The following is a 19,671-nucleotide window of genomic DNA, read 5'->3' as shown; positions in this document are numbered from 1 at the left end:
ATAGTGAGTATATTCTGATCACCTATTTTAAATCACTCAACTATTCGCCTTACAGTAAAAGTAAAGAGTATATCTCCGACACGGATGATGAAATGACATGATCCTTCTGGGCTACCTCTTATGTCCATTTCGTTATTCGCCGCTACTTTGCATTTAACAAACCCGCCGTGTAGTGTATATGTTCATAGTTGAGTTTTTTTTTGTTATAGACACTTCGTTGTTTATGTATACCACGAGAAATCTGCGTCCGATCTTCAACTGGCTGCGCTTGCCGTAGTTCCGGATTCCGGCCTACATATTACCGCAAACCAGCTCAGTAGGTTTCGTCTAGTTGCGCCTACTTATAGGATATCTGGCACAAACCCCAGGGTAATCGATTGATCAATGTCAGATCTGAAATACTGAAATACGGGACTTTGACCTTGCGCTGTGCACCATAGCTTAACGGCAGGTTCCAAACCAGAATCGACCCGGTCTGATACCTGAGACACGCATGTGCTTGATCTTTATCCCTTAGACACCCGTCACAGATACAGCGTCTGATGCTACGGCTAAAAATGATCCACTATAACAACTGGTATGGGGATTGCATAACGGCAGGAGGGTATTCGAAGCACAAGCCTCTGTCGGTTTTGAGCGTTTCTCTATAGCTCCTGCATTGCAGTAACACCTAGCACCAACAGACACAAATGTACTTGACGATGTCCAACATTGAACTCCGAAGGTCGGACCGTCTGTCAAGCGTGCGTCCCCGCATGCGATGCCATCGAGGAGCGGATTGCAAAATTGACTGGCTCAATCTCTCGACTCGGCTCGCCGTGGGATGGTCGGACGAAACTTTCCCGGATGTGAATTATCAGTCGTGAGGCCTGGTAGTCGTTCGATAATTGATTCACGAAATGGGAATACTCACGATGGAACTTACGCAGAAAGAATATAGGGCTAAAATTATCCTGTAACAGTGGGGTCAAGTCAAACATACAATTAAGAGAAAAAACTGGAGACATACGAAGCAGTGACATTGGCCAGAGCTGTGCGGTAGACAACGACGACCGGAACGGATGCAATGAATATGCCTGAGTTCAGGGAGGTACGCAGTTAGTTTTCTGTTTGAAGCACACGGGGCCTTGGTGGGCTTACCAAACACGCTGCGAGTCAAGATCACAATCACGCGCATTTTCCTATGCATCAAGGGAATGTACTTACGGAAAATAGAAGAGCACGCTTTCTCTGACCAACGTTAGTGTCATCAGTTGTATGCTCCGAATTTCTTCCTTGATATTGGAGACCGTAAAATCCCCGAAACGATTAAACCTCAATTTCATACTCGAGTAAAGCAAGTAAAGCGTGAGTCCAAGGAAAATCGCTACAGTGAAACATGAGATCCCGGATAACTTTCGAATAAGAGGACTAACTGGCAAACCAGGATTGCTATGATCCTTTTGGCTTGTCAGTTTCATATAGTGGAATAATTGTGAGAATTCCCACCAGGCTGGGAGTATCCGCGCAGAGTTAGGAGGTCCGCTAAGCATACAACCTGGCCAAGGAATTCCGGCTGGAGGCTCGACCACCCTTCTCTCCATCCATGGGGCCACCTGTAACATATGCGATACACTCGACCTAAAATGTCGCAGGTCATTCTGTGAGGCTCACTTGTGAAGAATTCTGCAGCAAAATTGACGGACCAAATATTCAACTGGTATAAAGGGGGCAGGGGATCAAGAAGAATGTGAGTAGGACAATTCATATCTCACTGATGACCACAGATGCGAGAACGAGTTGGTGTTCTCGTAATCCGTTCGTGCCATAGAACATAGCTTGATACATGGCATTGAGACGGATCACCCGGATGACGTTGACGAGGGTCGTATACAATATTCTCCCTCCGCTAGCAACACAGTAAGCCAACGGCTGCGAAGTTGTGAATCGATGGAACTCACAAAATCAAGTAGTAGTAGTAGTAGTAGTAGTAGTAGTAGTAGTAGTAGTAGACCTTGCAACTTACCGCGTGAAATGGTTAGTAACTTCAAAATTGGTTCGTGTGAATGCATACAACTAATAATGACGTCAGTCAACAAAGACATATGAACTCGCTGATTCGCGTACAGGTACAGAAAGACCCCGGTGGTTGTTCACTGGCATTCCATTGAATAGTAGGATACAGTGAATGAAAGACACCCTACCGGCAAAAAAATCCCCTGCGCGAGTTGGACAGCAGCCAAGATAGGAACTTCCTGAGACTTACGTAAGGTAAAAAAGAGCATAGTAACGGCCAAAAAGAAAATGTGTTTGAAGTAGGACGCGACGAACTCTGCTGCGCCAAGAGATATACTCGTAGTGTCGCAGTAATATCTCCAGACAAGGGGAACCTGCAAGAAAATGCTACGTCAGGACGCGAGGATAGAGGCCAGACATAACAAACCTCTCTACCGAGATTGGTTAGGATGTCATAGACGAGGAACGCCGCACAAGATACTATATCATCGGTGACACGCGAAGTTTGAGGTCAGTGCGGGATCAAATAAGTCAGAACTTAGGGTTTCGTTTACGGGTAACATATGTAGTTGACGAGACGAATCTGACGGAGGTTGTCGTGCAAAACTTGAAGTTCCTCTTCTGCTGTTGCAGACATCGTGTATTAGAGGTGCGGTCGCCAACCAAAGGACAGTAGGTCGGTTCTGAAACTGATGTACGCTGGGCCAATGGGCATCGTCGTTTAATATATTAGAGTCCCGGGATCATATCAGTCTGCCGGCGCGCAGTTGGCGCGCAGCCACACCCACTCCTGCTTTCAAACACTGCTAACCTACACCGCCAGCCAGCGGAGCACGACCATGATTTTTGTTACTGTCATCGCACTCTACCTCATTTACCGCTTGTATCGATTTTTGCACGGGCTTCATGTCAGTTGTGCCTGGCAACCCCCCTTCACATTCACCTCACTGACACCGTGCAGAAAACCTCCTACCTTCCTGGTATAAGACCGTTGTTCGATCCAACTGTCCCTCCAGGAAACTTCATCCCAACATGCTGGTTCAACTATGGCTTTCTTTGGACCTGGGTTTTTCGCAAGACAGGCAGGCCCGTGATTCCTCCTTCATTTTCGTGCAGCTGATTCCCTCTTCAGAGCAGTTTAGACCCAATTACGAGGTACTCTCCTCTGTGCCCATATTGTCTGGCACACCGTTCTACTACCTTAGGTCTGTCGAAGTAGTCAGGCAGTTCCTTGGAAACGAAATCAAGAACCAGATCGCTAAACCCGACTCCTTCACAACCGCTCGGTTAGTCTTCCCTTCCCTCCTCAGGTAAACCCCTCTTAACGTGATGTAATGCAGTTTATGGGGCCACAGTGTAGCTTCCCAACATGGCGAGGACTGGAAACGCCACAGGCGAGCCGTTGTTCCCGCCTTCAACCAGACGATGTAAGTGTTTCGTCTCTTTCTCCTTACACTAACTCCACTATCACGTTTATACAGGTTCTCTCGTGTGGCGGAGGAAACGGTTGCTGTATACAACGACTTAGTCACATCGCAAGGATGGAGCAGTGCCACTCGCGATGTCATCGTCCACATCGATCCTCTCATTATAAGAGTATGCCCTTTCTGTTTAGTATATTGAGCGATTTGAAAGTGAAATATTTACAGTTTACCTTCGTCATTTTATCACGTTGCGGTTTTGGTATACCCATCTCTTGGAAAACCAACGAAGATGACTCAGACGATGCTATTTTTGAGAAGGCTCTTGCTACTGCGTCAGAGACATTCATCCCCCGTATTTCCATCCCAAATTGGCTTTATGCCCTGCCTATCAGAGCGTCAGTTAAATCAAATTTACATTGCCATATGTTGAAATCATGCCATGCCAGCTTACAGGAGATTGACAATGCTTGGAACACGGTCGTCATACTCATGCGCAAGTTTGCTCAGGCTCGTCGGTCTGATCTAGCCGGTTTCAACGAAGACGGTGACAGAACCAGGGACGTCTTTACCCGGCTTGTACTTGCTGCTGATGAAGTTGGGAAACATGCTCTCGATATTTCCGAAGTTGTGAGTTGCTAGGGTACTCATCACTCTGGATGGTTTTTGGAGGACTGCCACAGGCACCCAACATGCTCACGTTGCTTTTCGCCGGGCATGGTAAGGCGTTTTCGAATGCACTTTGCGAGCCCTCATGCCTATTTTCAGAGACGACGATGAGTTCACTTATCACGACGCTGATGATGCTTGCGCTTTGGCAAGACGAGCAGGAGAAAGCTCACGAGGAGATCGTCCGCGAGTTTCCTAAGGGAACACTACTTGTGCGCCGTTCCCTCCAATTTTACCGCAGCGAATGTGCTCAGTCTGACATGATATATATCGGTCCCCTAGACGACAAACGTTTGCAAAGGGCTGAAATATGTGACAGCATGTGTAATGGAATCCAATAGGTTGATTCGTACGTCTCGACTCCTTACACCTAGCCATCCTCGTTTGTTCACGCGCCTATCGTAAATGTGCTGTCATCTCGCTCACATGTTTGGTAGCGGCAACGGTGTACCTCGGCCGAGCGACGACGACAACGGAAATTCACATTACAATCAGACGCCCAAGGCCCGAGACAATTGTTATCCCAAAGGACGCGATGGTAGTCATTGATCAATTCTCCATCCGTGCGTAATAAAACAATAAATTCATCCTGTCAGTCTAGCCGGTTGGGTTTGCTGACGGGTTACACCGATACAGTTCACAACCCAATCGACTTCCCGGCACCAGACGTTTACAATCCTTCTCGTTTCTTGGATGAAGTAGACAGTGACATGCCTATGACCATCTTTGGCACTGGTCCGCGGGCATGTCTTGGCAGGAAATTTGCGATGACGGAAATGGTGTGCTTCATTGCACTTTTTCTGAGGGATTGGAAGGTGGATGTTGTACCAGAAGACCTGGTGAATGTCGAGCGTGAGGCTCTCAAGGGTTCACGAACTCAAGCCACCGGGACCAAGATGAGCGAGAAAGAGAAAAGAGAAAGGTTGCAGGAGCGACTCATGTCTGATGCGATGCTCAGAGGGACAACATTCGCGTTGGGAAAAGTGAGATTATGTGTGAGCGCAAGACACTAGCACTTGATAGAGACCATTGTTGTATTTGGTGTGTTACCTGCTGATTACCGTATTGGTGTATAATATTTTGTACAGTTCGCGGGTTGGAAAACCGCTTGCTTTACGCTCCGTATATGGCGGAAGGTCAGAAAGTTGGTGTCCAATATTCTTATATACTTGGGAGAATGGTTCACGTCTTCAGTGCTATGTTAGAGGCCGTGACTACGCAAATTGTGGCGCCAAAGAATTACACTTGTTGGCTTCCACTTTGGGAGCACTGTCGGCTCTGTATGACTTGGAGTATCGGAAAATAGTTCGATTCCTTCAGGACCGCAATGATTCCTCTCGCGACTGTCTGGTAAAGCGCCAGTTTATGCTCTCGTACATAACTGTTGACCCCACAGTAAAGGAGTGCTGGAATTGATACGGACCGAGTTGACCTTGCATAGACATGACACAGTGCAGAAGCCAATGGTCGGTGACGACTTGCCTCAAGCCACAGATTGAAGCTCTTCGATCACGCTCTTGGCGAATTGTTGATCGAGTCGCTGCTGACATTCACAGACGACCGCGATCCAACGGTCAATGGCCGTGGGACGGAAAAAAATTTCTTATCGATCCTAACTGTGGATTTTTCCCGCTTGGGCCGTAGATCCCCTTCATGGCTACACCCGACAGGCTGTGAATCATGATGGCCCGATCGACTGCGGCCATCTCAAGCTAGTAGCAATTCGAGAAGATTAAAGTGACGTATACTCACTTTTGCGTTGATGTCCCCGGTATGCGTGTGAGATGTCCCCGAACTGCAGCGGACTCGATCAACACCCAGATGTAAAGTAATGATGAAGTGTATTTGCAATTTCAAGTTCGGTGCCTACGAAATGTCTCATCAACAGATCGTCGCATGTTACGACAAAAGATGATCTATAGCGACAACTGGTATCGGGATGTGACACATAACATTAACGTAGCTTATGCACTGCAGTAGTACCTAGCACAAACAAACACAGATGTGCTTGACGGCGCCCAACCCGGCCTGAACTCTGAAGATCGAACCGTCTGTCATGCGTGCGTGCTCGCATGCGACGCCATCAGCGAGCGGGACGCAAAGTTGATCGGCTCTATCTCTCGACTCGGCGCGTCGTGGGATGGTCGGGCGAAACTTTCTCGGGTGTGAACTATCAGTCGCGAGGCCTGGTCATCATCCAATAATTGATTCATAAAGCGGGTGTACTCAGGATGGAACTTACACAGAAAGAGTAGATGGCTATAATTATCCTGTAGCAACGTGGCAAAGTCAACTATACGATCTAGACAAAAGAACTAGAGACATACGGAGCAGTGACGGTGACAATAGTCGTGCGATAGAGAGCGATGAGCGGAACGGTGGAAACCAATATTCCTAGGTTCAGGAGGTATGCGGTTAGTTCTCTATTTGAAGCACACAGCACATTCGTAGGCTTACCAAACATACTGCGAGTCAAGGTCACAATCACCGTCACTCTCTCCTATGAACCAAGGTAATGTAGAGAGCTACACTTACGGGAAATAGAAAAGCACGCTATCTCTGACCAAAGTTAGCGTTATTGGCTGAACGTTCCGGATTTCTTCCTTAATATTGGAGATCGTGAAATCCCTGAAATGTTTGAGCCTCATTCTCATACTCGAGCGGAGCAGGTGGAGCATGAGTCCAAGGAAAATCGCTACAGTAAAACATGAGATCCCTGATAAATTTTGAATAGGAGGACCAACTGGCGACAAGAATTGCCATGATACTTTTGCTTTGTCAGCTGTCTATAGTGGCATAATGGTGAGGAATTCCTACCAGGCCGGGAGTGACAACGCAGGGTTTGCATCTTCGCTAAGCATGCAACCTTGCCAGGGAATTCCGGCTGGAGGCTCAACCACCCTTTTCTCCATCCATGTGGCCAGTATAGCGCATACGATGAATTCGATCTAAAAACGTTTGCAGATTACCTCATGAGGACCATACATAAAGTTTTTTGCTGCAAGATTAACGGACCAAAATTTGAACTGGTTTAAAGATGGTGAAGGATCAAAGTAGGCATGTGTAGGACAAATAATAACTCACTGATGACCACAGAGGCAAGAAAACCTTGGTGTTTTCGTAATCCCGTCGTGCCATGAAAGATTTGATACATAGCATTAAGACGGATCACCAGGATAATGTTGACGAGCGCCGAGTACAGTACTTCTCCTCCACTAGTAACAAAGTAAGCCAGTGAGTGCAAAGTTGTGCATGGGAACTCACAAAGTGAGAAAGTAGTAGTAAACTTTGCAGCTTGCCGTGTGAAACTGGTTAGTATCTGCGAAACTGGTTCATGTGAGTACATACAACTAAAGATAGTGTCAGTCAACGAAGAAATATGAGCTGATTCGCATACAGGTACTGAGAGGCCCTGGCAGTTGTTCACTAGCATTCCATTGAATAGTGAGATAGTGAGATACAGTGCAAGAAAGACGATGGACACTGTACCAGTAAAAAATCCCCTGTACAAGTTGCTGTGACAGAACTACAGCTAGGATAGAAATGAAACTTACACAAGGTAAAGAGGAGCATAGTAACGGCCAAAAATAAAAAGTGTTTGAACAAGCATGCGACGAGCTCTGCCACGCCAAGACAGGTGCTCCTCTTCAGTGTTACGGTAATATCTCCAGATAAAGGGAATCTGCAAGATAATGCTGCGTCAGGACGCAAGCGGTGTCGATGAATGGAACACAGTGCAGCAGACCTCTCTGTCGAGGTTGGTTAGGATGTCGTAGACGAGGAATGCCGTACAAGATACTGTCACGGGTTCAGGGTAAGTGTGGGATCAAATGAGTAGCGGTGGATTTCATTTACATGTAACGTAGTTGACGAGACGAATCTGTTGGAGGTTGTCGTACAAGGTTTGAAGTTCGTCTTCTACTGAGGTGGACATGATGGACCTGCAGATGAAGATGCAGCTGACCACGGGATGAATCGATGGAATTTAGGACACTTCGGCCATCATATGCATCGCCGGATTGCTATACTCCTCTTTCGCGTTACAGTAACATCTCTAGATAAGGGGAATCTGCAAGGAAATGCTACCTCAGAAACACATGCTAGAGATGTCAAGTATTGAGGTACAATGTTACAGACTTCTCTGTCGAGGTTGGCTAGGATGTCATGGGTGAAGAACGCCGTACGAGATACTATCGCAGAGTGTGAAGCGAGTGCGGGATCAGATAAGCGGTGAGGTGCGGCTGACCTATGGATTTTAATAGATGAAACTTGTAACACTTCTTGGATGCCAGGTCAGCGGTATTCGGCCATTATATGCATCGTGATTGCAATATCATTGGTACCGCCTTTGGACAGGCCATACTTAACTATGGGCGCACATTCGCACCCACTCCTGCTATTAAACACTGGCGATTGCACCGCCGGCCGTAAAACATGATTTCATCGCACTCGGCCTCACCCTCCGCTTGTATCAATTCTTGCATGGGCATCATGTCAGTCCAAGCTCGCAAACCCCCCATCAAATTCATCTCACTGACTGCAAACAGAAAATCACCTGCCTTCCTGGTATAAGACCATTGTTTGATCCAACCTGCATCTCCACGGTGTCCTCATTCATTGTCGTTGTGTGCTTTAGCGGTCTAGAAACAAAAATGAAGGATGTGTGACGATAGTTCTGATGTCGAGCTTCCCTCTGAAACATTTCACTTTTCATTTGCATCAAAGGGGCACAGACTGACCTAAATTCGATCCTCGATTGGCGCGTGTTCCACGATCCTACGGTAGACATCGATGAGCAGTGACTAAGAGACCACTGGCATCACCATTGCCAAGAGTCCGTTTACTGGACCGCGTGGTCCCTTCCCCTATGCGCACATGTACGATGATGTACCTACCGCTTCCGTGACGGCAGCCGTCGTGTGCCGTCGTGTCCATCCTGATAGATACTCCCAAATAGGGAGGGAGGCACCGACGTTAGTGTAAGAATTGGTAGGGTGAGGTTTCCTATACAAAACAAGGCTGGTCGGAGATCAAGAGAAGCTCTAAACAGAGAACTTACATATTAGGAGCGGCCTAAGTACCGCATTCCTAGACCAACGCGTCGTCAATGATGAGTTGATCGATGACAAGCTATGACGGACGCCCTGAGAGATATAATATAATTTACGACACCATAGCTTTCAGCTTCAGCCTCGAACAAAGTTGCCCCAGTAATTGCAACTCCAAGTTCGGCGCCGACGAAATGCCTCATCAACAGATTGCCACATATTACAACAGAAGATGATCTACAGCGACAACTGGTACCGGGATGCAAGGCATAACAACACTGTAGCTCGCGCAGTAGCGCCCAACACAAACAGCTAGCTTGACGGTACCCAACGCTGAAGGTCGAACGACTGTCACACATGCGTCCCCGCCTGCGATGCCATCAACGAGCCGGACGCAAAGCTGATTGGCCCAAACTCGAGAGTCGACGTGTCGTGGGATGCTCGGGACGCTCGGGCGAAACTTTCTCGGGTGTGAATTATTAGTCGCGAGGCCTGGTCATCATTCAACAATTAATCCATGAAATGGGCATATTCAGAACGGAACTTACGCAGAAGGAGTACAGGGCTATAATTATCCTGTAGCAACGTGACGAAGTCAAGCATACGAGTAAGAGAATAAACTAGAGACATACGGAGCAGTGACATTGGCAATAGTCGAGCGGTAGAGAGTGATGAGAGGAGCGGTGGAAACCAATATCCCTAGGTTCAGTAGGCATACAGTTAGTTCTCTATCTGAAGCACACGACGCTTTCGTGGGCTTACCAAACATGCTGCGAGTCAAGGTCACAATCTTTCCCGATGCATCAAGGGAATGTAGAGACTACACTTACGGGAAATAGAACAGCACACTATCTCTGACCAACGTTCGCGTCATTGGCTGGATGTTCCGAATTTCTTCCTTGATATTGGAGATCGTGAAATCTCCGACATCTTTAAACCTTGATTTCATACTCGAGTAGAGCAGGCGGAGTGTGAGTCCAAGGAAAATTGCTACAGTAAAATATAAGATCCTTGATAGCTTTTGAATAGAAGGACCAACTGGCAACCAGAATTGCTGTGATGCTTTTGGTTCGTTAGTTGTATGTGGTGGTATAATGGTGAAGAGTTCCTACCAGGCCGGGAGTGACAGCGCAGCATTTGCTTCTTCGCTAAGCATGCAACCTTGCCAAGGAATTCCGGCTGGAGGCTCTATCACCCTTTTCTCCATCCATGCAGCCAGTATAGCACATACGGTAATCTCGATCTAAAAAGGTTGCGAATTACTGTGAGGACCACAAGTGAAGATTTCTGATGCAAGATTTACGAACCATAAATTCAACTGGTTAAAAGAACGTGGAAGATCAAGATGCGCATGGGTAGGACAAATCATAGCTCACTGATGACTACAGAGGCAAGAAAAACTTGGTGTTTTCGTAATCCCGTCGTGCCATGAAAGATTTGGTACATCGCATTAAGACGGATCACCAGGATAACGTTGACGAGCGTTGAGTACAGTACTTCCCCTCCACTAGTAATAGAATAAGCCAATGAGTGCAAAGTTGTGCATGGGAGCTCACAGAGCGAAGATGTAGTAGTAAACCTTGCAGCTTTCGGTGTGAAATGGTTAGTATCTACAAATCCGCCCCATATGAATGCGTACAACTGATAATAACTTCAGTCAACGAAGAAATATGAACTCGTTGATTCACATACAGGTACAGAGAAGCCCTGGTGACTGTTCACTGGTATTCCGTTGAGTATGAGGACACAGCGCGAGAAAGACGGTGGACACCGTACCAGCAAAAAAGCCCCTGCGTAAGTTGTTATGACAGGAAAATGGCTGGGAGAGGAATGAGACTTACACAAGGTAAAGAGGAGCATAGTAACGGCCAAAAATAAAAAGTGTTTGAACAAGCATGCGGCGAGCTCTGCCACGCCAAGACAAGTGCTCCTCTTTAGCGTTGTGGTAATACAACCAGATAAGGGGAATCTACAAGAAAATGCTGCGTCAGGATGCAAGTGTTGCCAAATATTGAGGCGCAATGTAGCACACCTCTCTATCGAGGTTGGTTAGGATGTCATAGACGAGGAATGCCACACAAGATACTATCGCGGAGTCCAGGGTAAGTGCTTGTAAGTGTGGGATCAAATGAGTAGCAGTGGATTTCATTTACTCGTAACATAGTTGAGGAGACGAATCTGTTGGAGGTTGTCGTACAAGGTTTGAAGCTCGGCTTCTACTGTGGACATGATGGACCTGCAGGTGGAGGTGCAGCTGACCACGGGATGAATCGATGGAACCTATAATGCATCTTCGAAATCGGGCCAGGCAAGCACGGCAGTATTTAACCTTCGGCCATCATATGCATCACCGGATTGCATACATAATCAATGGTATCGCCTTTTACAACATAGATATGGGCACATGACAGTCACACCCGCTCCCCACTCTTCGCTGTTCATGTGAAGGGTAGATACTAGTACCGTAGCGTGTAGATACGGACCAGCACAATGATTCGATTTGTATCATTGTGGTCCACATCAAGCGCACCCTACGTACTTAGTTAACCGAGATCGTGCACTAAGTATCAGGATGCAAGTCGTCGAGCTTGATTATTACTTGTTATCGACGAGGCTATGCGACGCACAGCCTAGTACGTACGGAACTGATGGCAGTCTTCCGAGGAACATGCTCGGTTATGGTATAGTACATATGTAGTCCTGAAAGTTTGCAGTGGCTCGTCATTCATTAACATTGTTGTGCTGAAACAAATCTTGTTGACGGAAATGGGGAATAAAAGGGAGCAAAGCAAGTCTCGATACACTTACCAAGGCACCTAATACTCACCCCGAACCCAATTCTTGACGTGCTTCACAATCTCACGGCAGATAAAAGGCTCCAGCGGAAGGTATTCTTGGATTTGAAATTCCATTGCCGGAGTCGGATTTGCTGCCGTGCGGTCGCTTCCCTCTTGCGAAATATCATTCGCACTTCCCGTGATGGCCTGATGTCCGCTGCGGCGCCCATATTCCAAAGTGGAAACTTTCCGAAGAAGAATGTCTTGGGTGTTGCACGTGTTAGTGGCTACCTATAGGTGCGCATGCTGACTTGGTGTAGTGCGAAACTTGAAGCTACTCTGAGACGGTCCAAGCAGGAGAATAGGGTACTTACATAACGAGTACTGAGCAAAGTTGCGAGGATTTGGACGACGGGCCGGAATGGACCACGATGTGTGCCCAAAAGGATCCCCAGCCTTCGTGTTATCGATCCGAACACGTAAGCGCCGTCCCATCGATTGGAGATCGAGTCGGTCACGGAAGCGAAAAGGTCGTTTCGACTACATATAAGTACCATCTAACGTTCCCGATGGTATGGACCTAACTGGGAACCCACATCAGTCGCTGGTTCGTAATCCAAGCAGTTGACCCAGCAGTTTCCCTCCTTGAAAATCGAAACGAACCTGTATCTCGCTATCATTACTTCCAGTGGTTCTGGTTGTCGTAATCAGGGAGTTGGAAGCCCTCCGGGCGCTCCTGGACGCACGGAGAGAAAACACGTGATATATTTTTTCTGGGAATTTCAGCAACATATTGTTAAAGTAATATCGGGCACTTGTACTTCTATAGAGGGAGTGTTAGTTGATGAGGGTTTGTTTATGAAAGTGACAGCAATTGTTTGTGGAAGATGGGTTCAGTTGGAGCAGTCTGCAAAAGTGTGTATTGAAAGTAATACAGAACATCAATGTTTATAGGAGTGGGAGAATGTCTAGGCAAGTGTTGGCACAAATGTCTATAAAAGTGTGTTGGAGAACAGTGTAGGATAAGGAAAAAATGGTCTGTGATCAGTCTAATATTCCACAAGGCTAATTACACAGGGTGGAAGGTGACATGACTGCTGGATGGTATGGGAGATTGTTATACATCTGTATATGGGCAGAGAAGAGTGTACGAGCAGTCTTCAATATGATGTGGAGGATGAGTGGGACACATAATGAAGTAGAGTCACAAGCCAGGCCACCGAGCGTCCAAATGGCTTCGACGACACCCAAGCGGTAGAATATGGCAATGGGCTGTGGGCAACGATGACGAACTGTTGTGAAGTCGAGAGATAACCAACCACGATCATTTAGGCCTTAGAGATCAGATCTCTCCAAGCAAAGCCTGGGAGGGGATGGTTTCTTCACAGGAAATGAAGCTGTTCCACAAACACACAGACTGAGCTAGTGCAGCATACCTGACCCATCACTGAAATCATTCTGCATGGTATCACACTCAAAAGTTTACTCTCGTCATACAAACTCATAACTGATGGTACCATCATATTCGTTGCCAACTCCAGCAATGTCAATATACAAGCAGCACATACCACTGCCCATGACATGTGCACGTATGACTATGTGTTTCCAAGTACACCAGCATGCAAAACTGTTGGCTCCTGGTTAACCATAGGCAGATGCAAATAGTGTATTCTATAATTGAGAATGCAGTTAAAAAGGGAATTCTGTCTGGTGGTTACAATGGACTCTGCTCACCAAATTTTGGTTGTTGCTGGTTGTCATCGCTGGTTGAAGTAGAATACAAGGTTTGCTCTGTGACATTGGATGGGTGAGCTCGGCAAATAATATGTTTCAATGTAGCTGAGCTGTAGGTTGAAGAATAGTTGGCCCACAGATTATTATGCCACTGCCTCAGGTTGTAATGCATGAATTCATTGTCTATTCACTCATTTGGCTGCTGCTACAGATCACATATGAATGCATTATGGTATGAGGACCACGTGTCACATGACAAGCTGACAAACAGTGACAACTCTCAACTGGACATCATGCTGAGCAGAGTACATGCTGGGGAGGAGATCGAGGATGCACTCTCCAACAGCTGTGATCACACATGTGGAGTTGGATGCTCAAACATTGGGTGATGTATAATGAAAGTGGGTGTAATGCTCAATGTAGACAATGTCCTTTAATCATATGGTACTAAAATGTATGGAGTGTTGTGCTATGGACAACAGGAGATTGAACGGGGTACAGTACAGATGTAAACCATCAAACCATTTCTTGAAGGAGATCCTCAGCAGCCCCAAGACCAGCTGAAGTGATGGGCCCAGTGAAAAACCTGTCATCTGTGTGCACATCTTCCATGAATGGGTTGTGAATGACATGGACCTTGTAGTGATCTTTGTCCTTGGCAATTGTTTCTGAGATGTAGCTAGAGCATAGGCAGGTGTTAGCATGACTGCTGTGTGTATGATGGCTTGTATTCTCACCTGTTCCAGTTGGGTGTGGTCCATGAATTGCCCCATTGCTTTCTGCATGCATCAAACCATTTTTCCACTTGTGATCAGAAATCCTCTCCCCTGGGGACACAGCCACCATGCTTTCACTTTTTCCTTTGAGGCTCTTGGGCAGAGTGGTGCTGTGAGCCTGAGTCATCTTCCATTGGTGGTGAATCGTCCTCAACATCTTCCTCACAGTCAAGGAGCTCAGGATTTTCATAAGCAAAATGGCACTAACACACAAAATTAATACAAAAATTGTAATTGGGATGTACCACTTACAAGTATAGCAAGTCGAGCAGTGCATGCTGGTGTGAGGCCCGAAGTGGGGCCACCAATTTTGTACTGCTGTGCACTTTCAAACACAAAATCAGAGAGTGTGCATGTTCCATCTCCAATGACATTATCTCGCAGCTATGACAAATGAATCAATCAGGATGGAGTTGGAAACAGAAAATGAGACATACCAGCTCTTGGAATGAATTATGAATGCTTGAGCATCACTGCTTGATATATGCCATTAGGATTTTCTCTCGTGCTGGGTGTTACACTTCTGTCAGGGGTCCTTCCTTTTTCGACTTCTCGTGGTCACATGCATCATGTGCCTCGTCGTGTCCCTCGTAATTGTTGCCATTCTAGGGGCTCAGATGCTCCAGGGAATGTTCGGATCTCCATCTGTCAAGGTATTTCCAATACCTGTTGAGACCACATTGCCACTGTGATCTGGTATTCCACCACCCTCTCTGATGGACAACTTGTTCATTTCTTGTTCTGATGACTTGCCTTTGACTTGTTTATGTTGCTTACATGTTGTACTATAGCTCCAGTGTCAGGCTCCTTGCTGCGCATTTGATTGTGCCAGCCAGTACAGCCTTTGTTGTCCCCCCTACCCCATCATTGACACCATATGACTCCTACTTATTTCATTGACGAGATTGTTGACTGCTGCAGATATGCATCGCAATGTGTCACTCGCAACTGTTACGGTACTCGTACTTAGGGGTATATAATCCTACATACTTCGTCCTGTATTGGCAGTTTTTCAATAGCTTGCAACTGAGCTTCATCCCTTCGCTCTTGTCCTCATTCTCTCTCCACATGAACAACCTTAGGGACTTGCCAGTAGACAGAACCTCTGTCGGACAACTGTGATAACTCAGCCATAGGGGTTACGACAAGTTCAGCCCATAGACTCCCACCTTGTGCACTTCATGCCTGTTCCATTTGAAGAAGTCACCATGCTTGGGCATAACAAAATTGAAAAACTCAATGCAGCTTTTGGGACTCATCGACCTCTTCGCGAAAGTCTACTTGTCCCTGGTTACTGAACTTCAACAAACCAACTACTATCATTCAAGACTCATTGGTTTCCCTCAGTGCAAAAACTAACTTGCCTTTCTCCTCCTACTTCTCGACTTGGAAAACAAGTTGATAACAAAATTGAGAAGCACCCTTCTACCCTTAATCAGATCCACCACTCTACAGGCAGCCACTAGGCTTTAATAGATCGCCTCCCTAGAGCCCGTGTTTGTGCCTCCCTATGTGTAAAGCCACTCGCACACCATCTTCCCTACACTGACAGGTTTCCTTTGAGAAATAAATCCTCCCTCAGCCTTCGTTATCACTTTGCATTAAAGTGTCTAACCCACAGAAGTCGAGACCACCTGTCCCTCCTCACACAAATCTGCTAGGACTTGGTAGGAATCCTCCACTACCTCCTATCCCTCTAGGAAGATTAGGACCCTCAGCTACTGCCTCTAACCCCTGTTTATCTTATCTATCCCGTTTCAGGGATTTGGAAGTCATGCTTAGTTCAGAAGAAGAAGACGATCAGAAGTCTGATACTTCTTTTGAATCAGTCCTCAGAGAAGAACAAGAAGCATGCAAATCACCCATTATGTCTATGACAGTTGGTCATGGAGAGTCACCCCCAGAAATGCCGATGAAGGTATATTCTGATGAGGAGGTGCAGAAGAAGTTGGAAGAACAACATCGCTTGTTAGCAGAAGACTGGTGCAAGATTGCTGGTGGCCAAAGCAGCGACCCATTTCCAACAGGAACACCTACTGACTCAGCATTGTGAGCTTGGTATGCCAGGAACTTCAGAAAGGTAATTCCCCCAGAGGACCCCATTGGAGGGTTCAGTAAGGGTAAGGCCCCAGCCGATCCTGACGACTCGTACAATTGCTGCCCACCCAATGGAGGAAGGGAGTTTAATGTCGGACATCCCGGAGAATATGATGGAAGCCACAATGAGCTTCAGACCTGGGTGACGCAGGTCAAAGGTTATTTGAACCTGAACAAGCATGTATACAACACAGAAGCCCTCAAGATTTCGTTTGCGCTCACGTATATGATGAAAGGTGCAGTGGTTTCCTTCGCTGAAAACTATCAAAACAAGAATAAGCTTTTAGACGGAACTATTTACTACACCAACACTTTCCAGAAGTTCGTGGAACATCTCAAAGCCACTTTCGAATCCGGTGACCAAACCGCTCTCACAATTTTATGCCTATCTGACATCACTCAAGGCAAACGAGATCTTGAAGCTTACATCGTGGAGTTTATGGGGCTTGTAAACAAGGCTCAACTCAAAGAAGAATCACGTGAAGCAGGGATCTTCTTCGGAAAAGGATTGAATAAAGAGTATTGTGATTGGGTTCTTAATTCAGGATGCACCCCTTCCACGGTCATTGAGTGGATACAGTGCATGGGAGAAGCAAGAACCACCATCGTGACGAAACATATCCTAGAAGGGAAGGAATCTCAGTATGAAAGAAAGTTCATTCATTACTGCGGAGGTTCCTGAGATCCTGATGTGATGGACGTCGACAAATGCAAATGGAACGTTAGACATTCAAACTCCGATGTTACTTGTTTCGAATGTGGAGCAAAGGGTCACTACAAATGTGACTGCAAATCCCCTAAGAGCAAGAACCTTCCCGGTATAAGGGTCATGTTGTCCCCCGACGGAACAAAGACCACTTATATGGGAGATTGGTTGGCAACAGCCGAAGAGAGAAAGGCTCATGGGGTGGATTTTTAGAAGGGACCACCGAAGCTCCTAAGGAGGGTCCCATTTCAATTTTGTCTTCTAAATGTACTATAGGTGATGAATCAAATATGCATATTGGATCGCCACTGGGAAGAGTAGTATTGCTGGACTATGGAGCAACAATAATGGCCTGTGTCGACTCAGGTGCCGAGGTTTTGCTCATCTCGGAGCGAATCATACAATGACTTTGGATACCAATGTATCGCATCAAGTCCAAGTTCAAGACCACTTCCTTCACTGGAAAGGATGTTGAATGGGTCACACAAAAGGTTTCCATTCAGGTTATTGTCAAGAACCGCATCATCCGCATCAAGTGCTACGTCAGCCCGTTGGTCGGAAAGGAGCACATTCTTTTAGGAATGCCTTTCCTATGGGAGTTCAAGCCAAGAATGAACTGGGAGACTAGTAAGATATCCTGCTGGGATGACGGTTTTGTACCCACTAGGGAAACCGACATATACATCAAAGACCAGGTTCCATCCTATGAAGGATATGCAGTAAAATTCAATGAAGATGGTTCTGTAAAGGAACCGGTAAGTAGTGTTAACAAAACTACTTTGTCCACAGAACTCGAGGCTGCCTTATCCTTGACTAAGGAGGAAGTTAAACTTCTGAAGGAGTATCAAGAATTTGCCAAGGTATTTTCAGAAGAAGATATCCCATTGCTGGTCCATCGACCAGGATTGGACCATGAAATCCGTCTTAAAGAAGACTTCAAGCCTAAAAAGGCTACAGTATATCCTATGTCCCCTGATGAACTAAAGGTCCTAGACGAATTCCTTGACGAAAACCTCAAATGTAAAAAGATTTGACTATCAACATCGCCACAAGTGGCACCAGTGTTCTTCATAGCAAAGAAGGATGGGAAAAAGCGGTTGATTCAAGACTACTGCTATCTTAACTCATTCACCATTCAGGATGCTCACCCTTTGCCAAATGCGCAGGCTTTGTTTGATGAATTAGTTGAATTGAAATATTATGCCAAATTTGACATATGATGGGGATTCACTAACCTTCATGTAAAAGAAGGAGATGAGTGGAAAGGGGCATTTATCATGCCCAGAGGACTGTTTGAACCAACAGTAATGTTCTTCGGTCAGTGTAATTCACCACCTTCTTTTCAAAGGTATATGGACCAAACCTTCAAATCTCAAAGAGGAAAACAAGTTGGGTATATGGATGATGTAGCAATCCATGCCAAGACAAAGGAAGAACTTCGGGTTCACATCCGTGAATTCCTGAAGATCTGCAAAAAAGAAGGTCTATGCCTCAAGATCAGCAAATGTGTCTTCGAGGCCAAAGAAATAGAATTCCTAGGAATGATCATAGGCAGAGGGTGTATGGAGACTTTGCTGATGAAGACCGATGCCATCAGCACTTGGGAAGCCCCTGACACTCTTATGGGACTTCGTCGCTTCTTGGGTTTCTGTAACTTCTATTGCAAGTTCATCCCTTCCTTTTCAAGTATCACTCGCCCTCTTCACGACCTAACGAAGAAAGGAGTATCTTATCAGTGGACCTCCAAACACAATGCCACGTTCAAAAAGCTGAAGTCTTTGTTATGCTCAGCTCCAGTCCTCACCATCCTGGATTTCTCAAAACCCTTTGCATTGTTCACTGATGCTTCCAAACTTGGGACTGGTGCAGTCCTCGCTCAGTGAGGTTCTGATAATGAGTGGCACCCCTGCTCCTATCTTTCGCAATCCCTCGTTGGCGCTGAACAGCGTTACCAGGTTTATGACCTGGAAATGCTTGCCGTTATTCATGCTCTCAAGGCTTTCCACCTGTATCTCTTATCCCCTGTCAAACCGACTGTGGTTTTTACTGACCACAAAAATCTCGAGTACTATCGAGAACCCCAACAACTTATGCCCCATCAGGCTTGTTGGGCTGCAACTGTGCAATCCTATCCCATTTGTTTTTCTTGGCAGGCTGGTTGCCTCCAAGTCCCCACTGACACTCTTTCCCACAAGAGCGAAGCTGCAGAGCCTGCCCCAGTGGCCACGGTCCTTCCCCAGACCTTTGGCTTTCAGAGGGGGTGGGTCCCCAAATTTGCCTTGTTTCACCTTCCTTTTCTATCACAAAATTACAAAAACAGCTAAAAATTAACTGGCTTTCTCGCATTGGCCATCTCCCAACCCGACTCTCACATACAAAGTCAAACTCCAAGCCGTATTCCCGCCCAGCTGAGGAAACATCAAAAGGGAAAAGGCTACCTAATGCTCG

General features: G+C 46.3%; 1 protein-coding gene across 1 annotated transcript; it reads right to left on the bottom strand.

Moving 5' to 3' along the window:
- Positions 1-14,160: 14,160 nt before the first annotated feature.
- On the bottom strand, positions 14,161-14,697 carry F5J12DRAFT_930925 (uncharacterized protein; the record flags this gene model as incomplete). Its single annotated transcript, XM_051749544.1, has 4 exons — positions 14,161-14,323; positions 14,382-14,423; positions 14,499-14,577; positions 14,673-14,697. 4 exons carry the CDS (start codon positions 14,695-14,697, stop codon positions 14,161-14,163), a joined length of 309 nt encoding a protein of 102 aa, XP_051594056.1.
- Between the last annotated feature and the right edge of the window lie 4,974 nt (positions 14,698-19,671).

The sequence above is a fragment of the Pisolithus orientalis genome (assembly GCF_024613125.1).
Source record: "Pisolithus orientalis strain OTSU chromosome Unknown F5J12scaffold_218, whole genome shotgun sequence".
NCBI classification, from domain to species: Eukaryota; Fungi; Basidiomycota; class Agaricomycetes; order Boletales; family Pisolithaceae; genus Pisolithus; species Pisolithus orientalis.
The sequence above is the reverse complement of the archived record's forward strand: the minus strand, read 5'-3'. Positions and strand labels throughout refer to the sequence as shown.